A 19,442-nucleotide genomic window follows, 5' to 3' on the forward strand; every position below is an offset into this window, starting at 1 on the left:
TTCACTCAACATGTCTCAGAGGCTTCCGTTAGCTAAGCTTTAACGGGAAGTTACGGGGAAACAAAAAGGAAACTAAAACACAGGTCAAGAAAGCATGACGGAAGCTGCGTAGTACCCGGTATGCAAGGTCGTAGCCAGAAGTCAATTTTTCCGGGGGGGGGGGGTGGATGTTTTGTATTTGAAGATTGCAATCGCATATTTGCGCGTTGTTTGCGCTCTATCTACACATGACGTGCCCCGATTGAAAACCGCACCGACGTGCTCCGCATACCATAATCCGGTATGTTCGTATGGGTTTATACAGGTGCATACACGTTTTAATACAAGATCCTACGACGTAACCATATAGGATTAAGGAAATCGGGTATTGTGGGTCATTACGGGGACTTGCATTGAAATGTAGAGCTTTTCAACTATGATCCCTTAGAATGACGCAGGATTTTAGATACAAGGAATATGTACTATAATCGCTATAATTACGAGACATGTAGTGGTCTTCCTCGACAACTGTAGTTTCAATCGCATATCGCATTTTTTTTTTTTCGAAAAATGCCTCTCCCTTGTACTTGCCACGACGGTACGGGTCATATTGTCGCGCGGCCGACGAGACCCTCTGCGACAGAAGTCGGCGGCCTTTCTCCCACGAAGATTCAGCGTCTCCCCCTTTTATATTTGCCGGCGGCGGCCACTACACGTACAGCCCGCATTCTTGCACGTCGAGGCCTGGATTCTCTTTCTCAGCCCACTTTTTTTCATTTCACTCGGCTTCCAACAACCACCTCGACGGCTCGTCGGATCGCTCATCTTGCTCGGCGGGGAGTTCTTTTTTTGTTTTTCGTGTGCGGAGGACGGCGGTGGCGGTCTTTTTCGCCGGCGTGGACCTCGCCGCCGCCGTTGTCGTGCCCACGCATTGCCATCAACTCGTGCTCGCTGGGCCGCGCCGACGAAACGCGTGCGTGGTGTGTGCGCTCGCGGATGAGTAACGCCGCCCGCCGCCGCCCGAGACACGGGCAACCTCTGTGCACTTCTTCTTTGCCGTCGCCTGCCGTCTTCTTTCTTTCTTTCTTTCTTTCTTTCTTTCTTTCTTTCTTTCTTTCTTTCTTTCTTTCTTTCTTTCTTTCTTTCTTTCTTTCTTTCTTTCTTTCTTTCTTTCTTTCTTGGACAGCTGCGCTTCTGTCTCTCCTTTGTTCTACAAGTAATGCATCTCAGGAACCCATTATGACTCCGTGAGACTGACACCTGTGACGTCTTTCGGCGTTTTTCGGTAGCTAGGGAATAAAAAACGATGAGGCAGCCGCAGGGAAGCATGGATTGAATCACGGTTAGCGATGGAGTTTAACCGACTACTTAACGTTTTTTTCTTCCAACCAACTTAAAATGTCTTTTGTTTTGTGGTATGAGCGTGGGAATGACGGCACCATTACTGAACGCCCTGAGTGGCCTGTACGTTCTTCTATGTAGGAGTGCTTTCGGATCATTCTGTAAGGGCTTTCGTTGCGTGGAACCACATGGTGGTCGTTTGTAGATGCAAATGAATCTTTCGTTTCCCCATCTTCCCAACTATCACAATTGACGCTTTACTCCAGATCGGTTGAGGACCCGATCCGGGTACCACAAGTACGCGGACGGAATACAGATGTCTCCAGCCACAACCTGCCTTAAGCAGCCTATAACTGTCATCATTGGAATTGACGCTATTGTTCAGGAGCTTTCCAAGTACGTGTTACCGGTATGCCCCAAAACCACACTTCATTCGCAGGGTCTTCTGACTTTTATACGCGTGATGCAACCAGCGGCCATTGCACATTTCTGAATTACGCGCAAGAATTTCTGCACTGTCAACACGTGTGCAAATGCTCTCCAACTCACCTCGTCGCTGTCATCATCGTTCGATTAACGGTACCCTAATCGAGAACAAGCACATCGCGTAAAACGAGGACTGACAAAGGACGACACACACTGAGCTGACGACTTACAACACCGTGTACATTAATTGTCAGGTTAGGTGTGCCGAAGCTGACTTGCGTGATTCCAACTCAGTTGTGCACGTGGTGGTTTTTCGACCACCTCCAATGCTGCTGAAGAAGTTATGCTATTAAATCTTACCTTGGGAAGCTAGAACAACTTCGCTGTTAAAATTCCGGCAGATCCCACGCATGTGCTGGGAATCGATTTCATGCGAAGCAATCAGAGAGTAGCTGCTCATGCCGCACTTTTTTTTTGGCTTTGAGCCAAGCGTTACCATGTGGGTCGACGTCTTTGCGAACTTTGACTAGTTGCGTATACATTTGAAACGACGATGGTACAACGATGGTCACTATATCTTTGGGCACTCATCTGGAGAAGGGGCTCATTATTTGAAATGTCGCTCATTTCAGGCCGTCAAGTTCACCCTCCTGACGGAGTGCAAGTGTCACGGCGTCTCTGGCTCCTGCTCCCTGAAGACATGCTGGAAGCGGTTGCCCCAGTTCAGCCACATCGGCGACTACCTGGTCGAACGGTACCGGCGCGCCAAGCGGACGCTTCCCTACTACGGCCGCTCCAGGGCAGCGCTGGACCCCAACCGGCGCAGACCGGTGCATCTCAAGCTGCACGAGAAGCACCTGCGACCGCCTGCGGCGACAGCTACTCCACCGGGCGGCAAGAAGAAGAGGAAGACGAAGAAGGCGTCGTCCTCTTCCAAGAGACGCCCGTCCTCGACGAGCGCCTTCTTCGAAGACGAACCGCAGGACGCGTACGATCTGCCCTGGGCCGACGTCGTGGTTCGGCCCAAGCCGCGTGATCTGGTCTTCCTGGAGGACTCGCCGAACTATTGCGTGCGCGACTTGGAGCGCGGCTCGGCCGGCACCATGGGCCGCATCTGCAACCGGACCTCGACGGGCCCTGACAGCTGCCGCTTCCTTTGCTGCGGCCGTGGTTTCGAGACTCACTATCGAACCAGGACTCAGCAGTGTCACTGCAAGTTCCACTGGTGCTGCTTTGTGCGGTGTCAGACTTGCGCGGAGAAAGTGCGAGAAAACATATGCAAGTGACGTATACAAGTTATGTATACAAGTGACGTATGCAAGTGGCGTATGCAAGTGTCGTGCAAGCGCTGTTGATTTGTGAACGATCTTATCCAAGCTTGCGGGGCCGGGGCCGGCTGTTCATCGAGCTGATAGAATCTGTTCATTCCTACATTGCCTGGCACAGGGATCCTGTATTAAGTAGATCCTTGCCATAGACGCGTAGCTTGCGGTCCGCGCAGTAACATGTAGGATCGATGTGTCTCTGCTTTTCGAACTGTGGCACCCCGTTGACTCAATCTAAACGACTTTGTGTTCAGTAGTGGCCTCGGCGATTATCTCCGGCAGCGCTCTGTTGCAACGGCGCGCTGCCGGAGCTAATCGCAGAGACTACGTCTCAGTGAATAGTTTTTGGTGGACATGCAATCGTAATTCTAGTTGTTTATGTACGTGTGGCATATTGGAGGATGTGTGGGCGTCGACCGGGTAGTGTATGCACGATTTGTACATCCAGAATAGTTTCTGTTTACACTCGGTGGCTGTTGCGTTCAGATCGAGTACTTCTACGTCTCTATACATTCCACTGTCGCGCGTTTCAGCGAACAGACGCACAGCGCTTTCCATGAAAACTCGGTCTTAATCACAGACACGGATGGTGATTCACCCATCTGAGTTCGAGATTATCGCACATATTTAAAAACTTAGTAGTCTATATTGCCCGTTGTATAGAGCCTTCGGGCTGGAGACTCTTACAGGCGTCGCACAAAGAGCTGATAGCTACCGTATATGTGCTTTTCACATAGGCAAATGAGATCTCTATTTCGTTAGGCATTTAGCTCGCTTGCTAACTACACATCGCTGAAAATAGGAATCAGTAGAGAGAGAGCCCCGCCACGGTGGTCTAGTGGTTATGGCGCTCGACTGCTGACCCGAAGGTCGCGGGATCGAATCCCGGCCGCGGCGGCTGCATTTTCGATGGAGGCGAAAATGTCTGAGGCCCGTGTACTTAGATTTAGGTGCACGTTAAAGAACCCCCAGGTGGTCGAAATTTCCGGAGCCCTCCACTACGGCGTCTCTCATAATCATATCGTGGTTTTGGGACGTTAAACCCCAGATATTATTATAGGAATCAGTAGAGAACCTGTTCCACTGCTGCTGGCGCATTCAACGTTTAAATGAAGGCTTGCGAACTCACTCTATAGCTTTGTGTGTGAATAGATTACCGCTGTTGTAGATTGTCCGTATTCGTGAACTGCGCATGCGCAGTGTACTTACTCGTACATATCTGCCGACGTCTGCAGCCGTCACTCAATTCAGAAGAGCCACGTTAGATGGCGATATTTGTCGTGTTCACTTTGTCTGCAGCCGGTAACGATGTCTGAGAGCAGACGCTGCAATTTCGAAGCGTTTTCTTGCCGACTGACTCTGTAATTGAACTAAAGGGGCTAAGCAAACATTTCCTAATTGTCTTCTCGTTGAGCTGTTTGCCTTCTAGTTGTGTGTGAATGCTGCGCGGGCAGCAACGGAGAGCGCGTTGAGTCCTGCGAGGACAATTTAGCGTACGAGCCGTCTTTCGTTCTATGGAAACTGGGGTCACGAGATGCGTTTGTTGTAATGTGATAACCGCGCTAACTCGGAGCGCGGTTGTTGTGTTGCGAAATTCGTGCGTGATGGCGACACCGCCCCAGAAAAGAATGCATTTCTTTAAAGTTTGTTGGCAGTTTAATTGGTGATGCAGCGTACATAGATATACTAGCACAAACGTAACAAGAAACCACGTAGACACACGAAAGAGTGCTGGTACCAGGAAGATACAGCACTCTGTTCTGTGTCTTCTAGGTTGCGTGTTGCGTTTGTGCTGGTGCACCTATGAACTATGCATTTCTTTGTTGCCCAGATCTGATATTTGCACGTTTATGCGCGTTCGATGACATAAGCGAACGCCACACATTTAGCGTTTATTTTGAAAATATATGTTTTTTCTTTCAAATGTCCATGAAGCTAAAACGTTTAGAGCGTTATACATAAGCGTTTAATAGGTATTAAACAGGTAATATATTAAATATACATTATTATTATTGTTCATTAGAGTCTAAGTTTTCCACAGTGTGCAAAGGTGTTGTTTCAAGCTTTTATACGATTCTCACGCGGCCACCACGAATAAAGAAACGTGCTTCATGGCTCTCTTGCGGCTGAGATTTGGCGGTCGGTCCGTCGTAACCTAACGTGTGATTTTTGACCAATGAAGTCGTTATGAGCATAATGTGTGGTTTTTTTTTTCTTTTCTTTTGCAAACTTCAACCGGTCTAGTGTGCTGCGGGCTGAACAGGTTGACAAACAGTGAAAGCGAGATCTGGTCGACGCCAATCAATCAATCAATCAATCAATCAATCAATCAATCAATCAATCAATCAATCAATCAATCAATCAATCAATCAATCAATCAATCAATCAATCAATCTTATGTGCCACTTCAAAGAGGGGAGGGCATGGGAAAAAAAAGTGCTTGGGAGCTTGACAGCTTCCCAGCCTATTAGAATAGCAAGACATTCTTTAATGGGTAGCTGTAGTGGCTTTAGAATATGGTGTAACCTTGAGTTAACGAGAACCAATGATATGGTCGAAGATATCATAGGAATTTTTTTTTATTTGCCCTCCAGTTAACGGCAACACTAATTTTAACTTTGGAAAGAAAATCACCTCTTGCTCTGGGTATGCCCACGCGGAAAAAAAAGGGGGAGAGGGGGCTCGGAAAGAAAACTAGCATGAAGTGCGTCACCTGCGGTTCCACCAGCACAGCTTTCTGCACTGTGACGGGCATGTTGCGTTTCAACGCTTTTCCCAAAAACAAAAGGCTCGCTGCCCGGTGCATTGTGGCAGTGAAAAGAAAGAAAAGTAGTACGGCTTTGTGCAGGCCCACGTGATTGAAGTTATTGCTTGGAATGACACACAATGACACTTTCTGTTTACTAACACCTGCTGCTAACTAATGACGAGTGAATACGGTACGCAGGGACACCACTGCTCGCCGTTCACGCGCAAGGAATAGGCAGGACGCTTTACGCACTCTCGGACTGGTTAGATTGTCTAAACTATTCGAGATTAGAGCATTTCATTTTCAAATTAAAATTGCGTTGTCGAAGTTTTCGTCAACACCTTAATACATGATTCTTGCTTATATGTGCATTGCTAATGCATGGGCACCGGAATCAGCGTTCAACGGAATCAGTTTTGTAGCATGTACATTACGAAAGTCCTGTTTTTCTTAATATTTCCTGCCTCCTTAGAGACGGGAAGTTTTAATGATAATATGTATACAACGATTTGGAACCAACTGAAAGCCCATTCTATAGATGACTTGCACTGTCATCACTGAAACCGCCATGTTGGTGTACCGATTTGGGAGCACGCGAAGTTTCTGATGCGACAATTTAAGGCCATCAGTATACTTCGCATGCATGGCCTTTCGTTATTCGTGCATAGATGTCAATAACGTTCCAGTGGCGTCGTTATCACATTGAAGCAGGTTGACCACCGCGGAATTTCGCTGCCGTGACGTCATCAAAGCCGCCATGTTGGACTACCAGTACGTTAAGAACTTACGTCCGTCACGTCACATGCAAGATATCAAGAACGAGTTGCGATGACACGAAATGGCCTCGTCCTCGCATTCTTTCGTGACTGAAAGAGTGGACGCGTTTTTGTTACATGTGCGCGCAAAGAACAAATAACCCTCAAGGCGTGCCGTTCGAATAGTTCTCATATAAATATTAGATACAAATATAGAAGCGCCGATGGTAAACGATGAGCAACAGTCATAGCGGAAAGGAGATGCGTATAACCGGAAAGGGCCGTTTATATGAGTGCTTCGGGCGATGCGATAACAGCGGCGATTTTTTTTACGGCGGTATAGATTATGTAATTTTCCCACGGGCGGTCTCTCTACGTGCATACAGGCAAGTGGCTCGTATCGTTTATGGCTGGCTGACACGAAAGCCCGCAATGCCGAATCCTTCCGCGAGCTTGAATCTCATAGAACGAACACGGGAATCCGACGCTTAACCTGATGAACGTTCCTAATGCGTGATGCGATTGGGGTGATTTCGTACTTCCGTTGTATTAGCTATAACGACTTTTGTGAGTGTTCCTGTCCTTGCGGCTGCACGGTTATGCAGTGTTTAGTGTATAACGTGAGGCAAGGCGCTGACAGAGGGGCCAACGAACGTTAATAACAATGGACGAAGGTTGGAAGCTGCACGTGAGCGCACTGCTCGATGCTGCCTTCTACGAACCCGGTAGACACCATGCATAAGAAAAATCTCGTCGTTTCCTTTTTTTTACTTTTTGTAGCCCAGCGAACTTGGTCTCCACAAGTTTTACTTTACGAAGAGGTAAATCTAGGGCAACAGCTGAGCATTAAGTATTAGACGCCTTGGTAAGAACGTAGCACGTCTAGTAAATTGTAGCCTTCCCTGTTTATTCTTCCTTTGCTGGAGTAGAAGAATGCAGGCACATTTTTGAAGAAACAAAAGAATTGCACAAAACAATTTTTCACCGCTAGCTTATACTGCCTTGTTTGTTTGTTTTTTTTTTCTTTTTTTGAGCTCATGTGGTCGCCTGCATTCGTAACGCCGTTCGCTGAACCCTCGACTATGACACAGCTATCCTTCTAACCGTCCCCCTTTATTAGGACGTAAGAGCCTAAAGAGAAGGAATGAAAGGTTTGTTTGAACAGTTCTCGTGTAACTTTCAAAATCACATATATCTATGTGCATAAGTATGCACATGGAAAGCCACCGGATTTGCCAGATCAAAACGTACAAAAGACTGCACACTGCTTCTCGTCCAAGGTGGGTGCATCCTGGAGTGGGCACGTAACAAATCACAGTTACAAAAATGCAATAACACTCGCAGGCGCATGTCACAAATTGCAGCATTGACAAACACGCAGGGCTTCTTATAGATTCGCCGAAGACGACTCGAAGGCGAAAGCTATCATATTTTTCTTTTCAGTCGATGGTATTGATCCTTTCGTCTTCCCTCCACCCTACAAAGCCCCCCCCCCCCCCCCCCCCCCCCCCCCCCCATCTCTAAGTGGTTATGAGAGAATGAATGAAGAGAAAAGTGCCGATCCGTAACTGTCTATCCTTACGAGGACATCTTAAACAGATCGACACAGGAATGGGGGAGCCCCCCGTGGGGCTTTACTCACCTCACATGATGTCGCACTTCCTCCCTAAAACCTTCGTCCCTAGATCCTCCCTGGGTCTTCCCTAGGTCCTCCCTAGGTCGACCCACCCTAGACCAAGCAACGATGTCATGTGATTACGTCGTAATGTGACGTCATGTTATGTGGTGTCATGGTGATGCCATGATGACGTCACGGGATTATGTCATTGATGCGATCATTTGACATTGAAGTCCCGTGACTTGGTACGACGACGGCACACGTACGTACATTCACCTGAGTATCACGTGATCTTTGACCGACCTTTATTACATGGCTTTAAGGGTTTGTTTTACCATTCGTGAAGTCTCGCCAAGTATCGCCGGTTCTCGCCAAATCTCTCAGTGTCTGCAGGTCTCGCGAAGTATCGGCAGGTCTCGCCCCGTCAGGGTGGTCTAGTGGTATTGGCGCTCGGCTGCTGACCCGAAGGTCGCGGGATCGAATCCCGGCAGCGGCGGCTGCATTTTCGATTGAGGCGAAAATGTTTGAGGCCCGTGTACTTAGATTTAGGTGCACGTTAAAGAACCCCCGGTGGTCGAAATTTCCGGAGCCCTCCACTACGGCGTCTCTCATAATGATATCGTGGTTTATGGACGTTAAACCCTAGATATTATTATTATTATTATTATCGTCAGGTCTCGTAAAATCTCGCGAAGTCTTGAGACATATAAGGATTTCGCCGTAATAATTTCGCAACGCAATGTTTTCTCCACAGCTTGCGTAAGAGCACGCATCATAATGTGGAGACAGGTATAAAAGAGGAGCATCCTTGAACTAATGTTCTACAGCTACAAACGCTTAGACACCATATATTTTCTTATAAACAACAACGTAACGAGTGCAATACTAGCTTTTCGCTACAAGTCCGTCATTTCTGTTAAAAAGCAAAGTGCATACAATACGAATGTCATGGAACCCAGAGCATACCTTGGGCATTGGAGTTCTAACCGGCGACCTAATAAGCAGATTCGTGCAGATGACTGTCATACCACGTAGTATATGATGGCGAAAATCCCTTCATCTGAGGTTCTCGAAGCTCCGTTTTGTCCGGCTTCAGCTGGCAGGGACACTTTGCCTTCTTTTTCACTTTGTGAAAACTACAAGTACTCAGGCAGCAGATTGGCCTATTTGCTTAAGTTAATCCGCAAACAGCGGACCTGTGCACTGTTGGCGCGCTGTCCCACGGCAGCAAAAAGAAAAAAAATTAAAAATAAACATGAGGTAATAACAACAACCAGTTCATCAATTGAGAGTAAGTTATGATAATCGTGTTGTTACAATACCGGGTTGACGAGATTAGCATACAGTGGCCGAAAGGTAGCCAATATTTCTCATCGTTTAGCCAAAATTAGGCAGCAGTAACTAGCATCTGCCAGTACTAGACACGCTTAGCTATAATGTAACTATCTATAGCCTACATTAGCCAATGCGAGTCGGAAATCGGACATCGCACCCTACTGCAGAATGTTGGTGCAACAGGCCAAGTAAGAGATATTACCTTGAATAAAATGTAGAACTTAGATCTGATGAGTAATATACCTACCGCGCACACCCTCAGCGCCAGGAGGAATTCGACTCCCCCCCCCCCCCCCCCCCCCCCCCCACTCTCCCTCTCACCCTTGTGCCCTCATTTTTGCGAAGTACCGTACTACACAAGGGTTCGTAGATGGGCTAGTTCGTTAATGAACATTATGGCGAACTTTGGGACAGTGAAACACACAGGACACAGAGCTGACTATCAACTCACATTTTTTTTTTATTGAAGAAGCCGGAAATATATAGGTAAGAGCACAGTCAAAAAAGAGGCACAAACGCTATCAAGCGACGTAGTTCCTAACATCGTGGTTTAGCGCTAAAACAGACAGACACATGTGAGAGACAGGTCCTGTCTCTCACATGTGTCTGTCTTTTTTAGCGCTAAACCACGATGTTAGGTACTCACCAACTCGCCCAACAACGAGTTCTTATTAATGACATAGTTCTGCCGGCTAGCCGAGTCACTTGATAGCGTACGCCCCTTTTTTTTATTGTGCTCTTGCATATACACGATCTGACCTTACAATTTAAAAAAAAAACAGTTGATAGTTCATGCCGTGTCCTGCGATTTTCACTGTCCCGTATAGTTCGCGCTCTTCTGCCATAGTGACCATATTACAGCCACGAATTTTACCCTTCAGGCAGACAACCCGTTTGGTTTGTGCGCCAGGGGCAACAGGACGGCATGCTCCAAGTGGCCGCAAATGGATGGACGGCAGTGCTGCCCCCAGGCGTGAACAAGAAATGCGCTCTCTCATTACCAGCTGCGTCGGGCGTTTTGTCAATATGTCGCCCCTGCTGGGCGGGAACTACGCAGCGGCCACTCAATACCCGTTAATTTGAGCCTGCTGCCACGTGTCATGGAACAGCTTGAAGGAGTAGACGGACCACTTCTTGTGGCCACGGTCAAAAAAATAAATAAATAAACAAAAAGAAAATGAAAGAAAGAAAAGAAAGTACTGAAAGGCCGAACAATCATAGAGTTTCATAGTAGTATACTAGAGGGGTATCTCTGGCGCTAGCGTCTATGGGAGCTGCAACGCATGACGCTTCATCCAGCTTGGGAATGATGGGTAGTACATGGATTTGCCTAAGCTTCGTTTTTTCGGTTCCGTGTGGCCTGCAGCCGCTTTGTCGCAAGGCGAAGTTCAGAAAAAGTTCCGAAGTCCCACTTCACCGTCTTGACCCTTTTGGTCTCACGAATTCAAACCAGTTCAGGAGGTTAATTGACTTAGCCACTCCATGTACTGCCAATCATTTTTATGGTGGCTGAACGATAGCAGCGCCACATTTTCCTCTTGTAAATAGTATCGCGGGAAACTCTGTGCGAACGATAAGCAGAGTAGAATGGATGCTCTCCAGTGACTAACTGTTTTTAGTAAGTGATTACAGCGTAGAGATATAAGATTACAAACAGTAACAGACATTAGCCCATGCATATATATCCCTGTTACTCGTCTTGTTGTAGCGGGGTGATCGCTTTCTTTACAGACTACTGAAAAGAGAACTTTTATGCCTTGATTGTGGATATTTAGTGCCGCACTACACACAGCATTCAATGAGGGGGAAATTAATAAATGAATAAGCGAAAACACGGCAGCCTTGGACGCCTTTTCAGGGTCGCAGTCAAGGTTCTAGCGAAGAACAGTTCGAGACTTGACGAGGCTTGGCGATACTTTTTGATAGGCAGTGAAGACAGATTATCATTTCAAGTTATGTTATATACTGCCCGACATACCTTATTTTCATGAATTTTCATGATTATGATGATAAAGAAGAAGAGGAAACATCTGGAGATCGAAAATATAGCTATTTCAGTCTGCGGGTAAATACACAGTGCGACTCCTAAACACGAAACACCCTCGATTTCTAAATGTTTATGTTTACCAAATGTGTCCGCGAAAATAAAAGGTACCTTGCTTTTACCAAGTTTTATATTCATAAAATGGCAGTTCCGAATCAATATTTTGTCGATTAAAAATGCGAGTTAGGTAGTAAGCACTTGTGATGGCGAGGAGGAAGTGCGTGTCTAAACGATATTTAACCACTGTAATTAGTGCAGCTAAATTGTGCGTGGCTTTCAACTGTGAACTGAAAGCAGTGCGTCACTTGAATTATTATTTGTACCGTAAGTTTGAATGGTAATGTAATAAAGATATTTAGCGCATGTAGTTTGCGGGTAGGGGGGTTGATAACCTTCTTATTAAGGCGAAAGCTTTAGATGCTTCATCAAACGCGAAAATTGACCGTCGTCGTTGGCTTCCCACGGCGTCGGGGACGAGTGATGCAAAGGATCATCATGACGTGATGGCGTCACCATATCACGTCATCATGACGTCACAAGTCGCCAAAATTTGACGTCTTTATGACGTCATCACGACGCCACTGTGACGTCACATGACGTAACGTCGCATGATGCCGTCAGCACATGACATCGTAGCTTCGTCAAAGGTGGGCCGATCACGGAGGCAGTACAAAACTAGGTTAGGTGCCTCCGATCCTGGATGCAGTGCGAAACTACGTTAGGTGCAGAAAGCTTTCGGAGGGTGGCGGGGCGGGATCAATAGATCGACTGTGAAGAAAAAGAAGATGGCTTTCGCCTTCCAGTCGTCTTAGGTGAATGCAGGAGGGACACTGTGAGTTTTACACTATTCCGCGGCACGCACGAATATCTGTCCCGCTAAACTCTGGTGCACACCGATAGTGACGCAATCTCTGAGGCTACGTTTCATTGCCATAAACAAAACAAAAACTACATCGATTATAGCGTGGCCCAGACCTTCGCCAGACAGCTCCGAAAACAACACAATTTGTTTTCGTTCTCTTATGCAACGAATTACCTCAATGTACCAATTTTGTGCGCATGTAAATCTAGATTTTTTTTAACGGCGCACCTAAGTTTCACGCTACGTCCTGAAGTGATGTTTCTTTTTTATATTGTACATGTCAGTCACAATTTTTTGTGTACATTTCACAACACTGATCGTTAGCCAATAGAGCGAGAAAGCCAAATGAAAGGCAGGGACTTCGGCGATATATATATATATATATATATATATATATATATATATATATATATATATATATATATATATGTGTGTGTGTGTGTGTGTGTGTGTGTGTGTGTGTGTGTGTGTGTGTGTGTGTGTGTGTGTGTGTGTGTGTGTGTGTGTGTGTGTAGCTATACTAATGTAATCTACTTAGCCGCTGCTGTAAAGGTCAGTCCATTTCCTTTGTTTCGCCGGTTGTCGACCATGTGATGCAAGAACGTTCCCAACATTTCGTAGTTCAGCGAAGAGCTTCTCTAGATGTCGTCACTGACGCTATTGTCTATCCGGTGTTTTAGTGTTTCGTAAACGCCGGCAGCGCGAACAGTGCGCGGGCAGCTAGGCTATCTGGCATGATTGCGAATCAACGTCAACACCGCGTCACGGCACTCGCTAGTGTTCCTAAGCGAGTGCTCGCTGTTTGTAAGCCTGTTCGAGCTATATACACCCAAGAAAGGACAGAGCCTGCGTTTGCCGTCGGAAAGTGTTTCCGCTTCAACAAAGGTAAGTGCTCAGCTTGGCTTTCCGTATCGGGGAATAATTCACGGGCGCAAGCTCGCAGTGCTCCGATCGTCACGTAAAAGAGTAGTAAAAGTGTAACATAAAGGCAAATGGCTTTGGCAATGTTCTTAGTGTTTGGTTAACACCACGTAGGAGTATTCAGGGTTGTCATTAAGCTGACATAATGTCGAGGTTGCGCGTACCAAAACTACGATACGATTACCAGACACGCCGTAATATGAAACTAGGCATTGATTTTGCACCGTCTATGGTTATTTAACGTTTTGAGTACATTTTACCAGCGAGAATAAGAAAGGGACGAAGAAGAATGCACACAGGATGGGTGATAGTACTACGTGCATCTTTCTGTGCATATTTCTGTGCACCCTAATCAGTGGGCAACGACGTTCTCGGATATTGCTCCCAACGAAATGCAACTGTTGTGGCCGGGGATCCAACACGAGTCCTGGCAGTCCTGGTGCTTCGCAGCGCAACGCCACGGCCGCTTAAGCCACCGCGGCGTGTTGCGATAAAGCTGCAGTGTTCCTCTGGTAAACACCCTACGAAGCTTTCGCAAGAGTACATGGAAGCGAGCTGCTGAAAATCCCGTAAATGGAAATGAATTCACGAGAGTGTTGCATCTGGCGCTACGATGGGCCGCCATTTTCATTGCGCTGAGCAGATCACAAAGCGAAGGAAGCAGTATATGGGCATCGTGGTATAAATGGTATAAAGTCACCCGAGCAAATCAAATCAACCCAACGTAAGGTACAGTATGGTCGTCCTAGAAAACTTAATCGACGCACAAATGCAGCACACGCGCGTAGGAAAAAAAGACGCATTAGTTCGCGCGGTAGAAAGGCGTATCATGCCGCAGGCGCTAGTATAGATAACGCCTCAAGGGTGATGTGCTATCGGTACTATCTCTAAACACTGGATGGAAGCGGACTGGAAGCAGTGGTTCTAAAAATTCACGAGGTGGTTGTAGCCTGAGGGCGTGTCAGCAAGGGTACACATACTATAAGTGCTATAAGCTTGACGAAGAATCGCATACTGGCATGCAAGACCATCTTCTGTCGTGACAGAAGATTGCTGGTTGATCGGATAGTGCGAAAAGATAAAATGCCTTAAACGCAGTCCCCGTCCGGCCCTTATAGATGCATGGGTGACGATCGGATTCCGCAATCTGGCTCACTCCATAATCGAGCTCTTAAATTCACGCTTTAGTGAGTCTCATTCGTTATATCTTTCGATTTCTCATCAAAGTCTTTTGACAGGTTGAAAGTGTTTCTTGGACGGACTTTTTTTTTCTTCTTTAGGACGAGGAGGAATTAAGATCTGTCGGGAGATCGAATCCCGGCCGCGGTGGCCGCATTTTCGGCTGGGGCGAAAATGCTTAAGGCCAGTGTACTTAGATTTAGGTGCATGAATATTAAAGAACCCCAGGTGGTCGAAATTTTCGAAACCCTCCCCTATGGCGTCCCTCATAATCATATCGGGGTTTTGGGACGTAAAACCCCAACAAATATTATTTATAGGATTTGAGATCTTAAGACGAAGCGCTGTCCGTAACGAGCAAAGGCCACGATTTCGAAAAGAGTTGCGCGATAACAGTTAGGAGAAAAATATTGTCACAGCAAATCCGGCAAGACGTCTTACAGCGACGTCGGCTCGCCTACTGGCTCTCTCGTTACGTCCTCACTCCCTCGTAAATCTTTCTTTAACGCGTGAAATACGAAATTAGCTGCTGCGTGTAACGGTTAAATTTACGCAGACAAAAACTACGAATGCTGTAAACAGATTCTGTTTGTGGAAGGTGGGCGGATGATTCGCAAGGAAGTCTCTGCTATTATTTCGCGTTTTCTGCTAGAGACAGGCTTAAGTGATACATGGTGAGACATACTGTATGGAAAGAGTCGCTCAGGCGGAGCATTTGCCGGCCAGGTCTGCCAGGCTAACCCCGCCTGTAGCAGCGTCACCACCACAGCCACCACGTCCTCAGACTAATTCAAATACCGCGCCACGCAGCACCGTCTTTTCATGATTGCGCTAGGCGGCGCCGCTATGCAGAAACCTGTTTCCTTGAAGAACCAAAAAAAAAGCGAAGTAAAGCACTGGCATCGCCTCGGAGATGTGCGGCATTGTCGACTTCTTAGGGAACGGCTTTCGAGATTCAAACGTTAATGGGAGTTTGCCTATGATAAAGGTCTCGGAGGCCTTCGAAAACGTGGGTCTTGGATATCACGAGCGCTCACCTGAGTGCGCGCGTGTACCTGAGGCGGTGTTTTTAAAGCGCACCGTGGTTCCTTAGTTAATAGCCAGCTGGCGCCACGATATCAGCCTCCGTGGATACGCTGCCGGCCGGATACGCTGCCGGCCGGAGCTGGGCACCTCTACACTAATTAGCGTTATTTAGAAGAACTAAGGTTCGATAGAAGCTGCGTGTCTGCGAATCTCAATTACCTCTTCTTATTATTATTTTAATGTTATTATTAATATTTCTTCTAAAGGTGCCGTAATCTTCCACACTTCTATAAGTGATTATGTTTCGCCGCGATATATGGATGTCGTGCAGAAAAGGCCCATTTGTGAGGGATGGGTCGCAACCAATAGTAGCGTCCAAAGTAAAATGTCGGGCAAGTTTACGTCTTATTTTTTTATATCCATGATACAGTTATTATACTAATAATACTTCGGTCTTTAATAAAAGGTCAAAGAAAGACAAATGAAAGACGTTACAGTGATGTCTACTACAGTCAGAAAGCGTTAACAATGAACCAATACTACGTTGAGCATCAAAACGCTGATTCAACGGCGTTCTAAAGGTTGTGAAATTAGTTTCAATAGTTTGCTCATAATTTTTTTAAATGTACCAATCGAAAGTATTGACAAATAGAACTCACTACAAGCATGAATCTACCGCTGTTACTCGACGCAACCATGTTTGAAACAAGTCTTCAAAGTGGAGCCCATGACCGTTTTCTCCGAGAAAAGCATTTTTGTTGCAATAGTTTTCTCCTCTGTTCGATGGCTACTGACCGATAGAGTAAATCAGCCCCGTAGCCGGGGGGAAGGGGGAGGGCTAGCCGCTAGCCCCCCCCCCCCCTTCGAAATTTTGGTGAAGTATGTGTTTTTACCAAAAATAAGTAATAAAAATAGGTGTTTTTCTCAAAAAGTCAAGGTTTTCAGCAAGTGCCGCCACCCCAAAAAAAATTCCTGGCTACGGGCCTGGAGTGGATAATGTTATGGTGTGCCGGAACAAGCGTGTGTCACTATTGTTTCGTCGGCAATCATGGCCTATAAAAATGTCACAAGCAGCCCAAGACAACAGGTAATGTGCATTGGCGCAATGTTTTTTTATTGCCTTTAGTTAGATTCTGTCATTTTACACAGGTGTTGTGCAGAAAAGACGTCTATTTTTTTGCCTGCACAGGATAAACGATCAATTAGTGCAGCTGCATTAAAAATTTGGTGTTGATACAGTGCATGTACGAATTGCGCGCGCATCGACAACGCCGAAACGAAATTAATAGTTAACTTTACGCCATGGTATACTAACATGCATTCATTTATTGATTAGCAATGATGAGTATAAACTTGCCTTTCAATGGAGAGATGCGACTGAATGTCACCCACAAGCAGGCGGGTTGACCATTAGAACATGGTCAAGACTCCTAGAGATTGTACAATATGCCCCAGCAAATATACTGATTCCCTTGGATAAGCATGTCGGGTGAGTTGGAAGCTGGTTCTGCTCAGACAGGTGCTTCCGTTCTTCTTCGAGACAGATCTACATTGACCTGTTCACCGTCATATTCAAGCGTGCTTTGGAAATCGGCGAGCACTTCGTTTCCCACTCAGTTCGATTTGCCCGCTATAAATTTCCTACGTTGGAGAGGGATTTTGAGTGCCGCACTTTTGTAGCTTCGGAGCAGAGGTTGTCTGGGAAGATGGAACTTATGTAGCGCCTGTGATAACGACAAGATAAGTAAGAAGTAACATACTCGGTGGTTTCAGCTGCTTTGCTTCACCAGGTGCACTGCGTGAAAGCATCTATCGCAGGACTCATGTGCTGAGCCAAAATATGGGGATCATAACTACGAGTATTTGAGGTTGAAGTAGAGTTCACAAAGAACACAAATCTATTTGCTCAACTGTTTGGGTCAATGTCCAGACAACCACAAGATAAACAGAGAAAGGCCAGAGGATGTACGATCACTGGATGTTTTAGTCTCTGCCTTGGGCAAATATTTTTGCAAGTATGATCCGCTGTATTGATAAATGAGTTACTTAAATCCATTATCACCCGGAATAAACTGTTCCACTTGCTACACCATTTAAACCATTGTCGAGCGATACTATTAGAGCTTATAGCTGAATTTGAGCAAAATAAAATGATCGTGGACATTTTTTATGAAGAAATGTAACTTATGCTCCTTCCGCGTGTAATGTAGACTCTTGTGCAAGTGGACGGCACTCAGGACAAGAATAAAGGAAAAGGGAAATAAACAAGGGGAGTCAAAGAAGTAGTACTTGCTGTTTGGGTAGTTGGTGAATGTCGAGCAAAACTCGCACGGTTCCCTGTGGATTAATAGCTTAAGACGGCTTGAAGGCAAAATCCATGCAGTGTGGTTATGTTCCCGTGCGCTTCATATCGACGTTGAACGTTAACTAGTTATCATACTGGCAGTACTGTAACATTGACAAATTAACTCACTACTCATTTGATTTGCTTTCGCTCCCCTAGACGTCAAAAAGCCGAGGCACACGAACACCGCTTTCTTTCCTTCTGTTTTCTTTAAGTGCTCTCATTGCTGCCGGTGCCGCTCCACGGAAGCTTTCCCCTTTCCATGACGTCTACTGCGCCAGGGAATCACCTTCTTTATCTTCTTCTCTCTCGCTTCGGTTTCACGCTTTCGCAAAGACTAGGTGAGTCATGCAAAAGCCGTTTCTTTCTTAATCACCAGAACGCCGCAAAGACAAAGTGAACGCGCAGATCTTGCGCTTGGAGACACGAAGCGCGCGGTTTTTAACAGCAGTCGTAATTTGTGCGGCCTATCCCGTGCGGCCTGCCTTGTGTGGCCTATCGGGTATGTGCCACAGAAATTGGGTAAATCCCACTACTCACCACTGGCCCACTAAAAATGAAGAAGACAAAATTTAGGCCCAACAAACGAGTACGTGCCACAGAGATTTGTGCGGCCTATCAGAAAACTCTCATCATCCTAAACGGGTATGTACCACAGAAATTGTGTAAATCCCACTACTCGACACTGGTCCACCAAAAAGGAAGAAGGCACCTGTTAGCCCGTCACAAAGGTAACGGCGGCTGCAAAGAGACACCGAAGCGGTGGAAGGCCTTGCCAAAGACGACGTGCCCGTAGATCTATGCGAGGTGAGAATGCTTGGTTTCAGCGCGAGTTTCTTCTCTGGAGTTTGGAGGTCCGTGTCGTGTCTGTGACTGTGCGTGGTTTAACTCGAACCTATCTGCGCTGAGAATCAACGTAGAAACAACCTAGCATCACCTAGCAATGACCTAGAAGCAACCAGAATAGTATTCAGAATCGTCCAGTTTTGCTGTTTCAAGGCTTGCGCGGCCTAATGCTTAGTGCAAGCTTCGTCAATTTTTTATTGTACTTTTTTGTACTACAAGCCTAACAGGTTAAAATGAATGTCCGATAATAGCTTCGCCAAAACACCGCGGTGTAATTAAATGACGTTTAAATATGTATATTGTGGCATGAAGTGGGAACTTCCTGAAGTACTACACGGCGCTAACATGTCAGTACTTGAGGAAGAACTGATAGATTAACGTCCCCAAGTCGAAGCTGGAACCTGGACTGTTCCGTGTGTTGGGTGCTAGCCGAGAGCTCAACGTCCGAAGCGCCTTGTATAAGTTGTTTGAACTTTGATTCCGTCGTTGCCCATTGAGTTTGCTGGAAATTCTGCTTCGCCCTCTCTATTATCATTCCATGGCTCTACTGAAGTATTCGTTGATCACTGCCACTTTCATTTACGTATGCTAAACTCGCCTGCATATAAATATCTGTCGCACTGAAGCTTAGAAAAGCGCATCCGCTATAACGTAATGAATACACGACCCTTCCTGATTCTGCTCCGTTCCTT

The 19,442-nt window shown here is 46.3% G+C and overlaps 2 protein-coding genes across 4 annotated transcripts in view; both read left to right on the forward strand.

Moving 5' to 3' along the window:
* LOC119396281 (protein Wnt-7b-like) overlaps nt 1-3,241 on the forward strand; it is a 77,451-nt gene extending 74,210 nt beyond the window's left edge. Inside the window, exon 5 of the mRNA XM_037663430.2 lies at nt 2,379-3,241. Within this exon, the coding sequence (XP_037519358.1) occupies nt 2,379-3,032 (654 nt within the window). The 3' untranslated portion in view covers nt 3,033-3,241. The remainder of the gene's footprint in view (nt 1-2,378) is intronic.
* Nucleotides 3,242-13,140: 9,899 nt separating this feature from the next.
* The window catches only part of LOC119396284 (uncharacterized), a 398,508-nt gene continuing 392,206 nt past the window's right edge, over nt 13,141-19,442 (forward strand). For all 3 annotated transcript variants that reach the window (XR_007416575.1, XR_007416576.1, XM_037663433.2), the window contains exon 1: nt 13,141-13,319. The gene's annotated coding sequence lies outside the window, so the exon portion shown is untranslated. The remainder of the gene's footprint in view (nt 13,320-19,442) is intronic.

Source organism: Rhipicephalus sanguineus, chromosome 6, assembly GCF_013339695.2.
Source record: "Rhipicephalus sanguineus isolate Rsan-2018 chromosome 6, BIME_Rsan_1.4, whole genome shotgun sequence".
Lineage (NCBI taxonomy): Eukaryota > Metazoa > Arthropoda > Arachnida > Ixodida > Ixodidae > Rhipicephalus > Rhipicephalus sanguineus.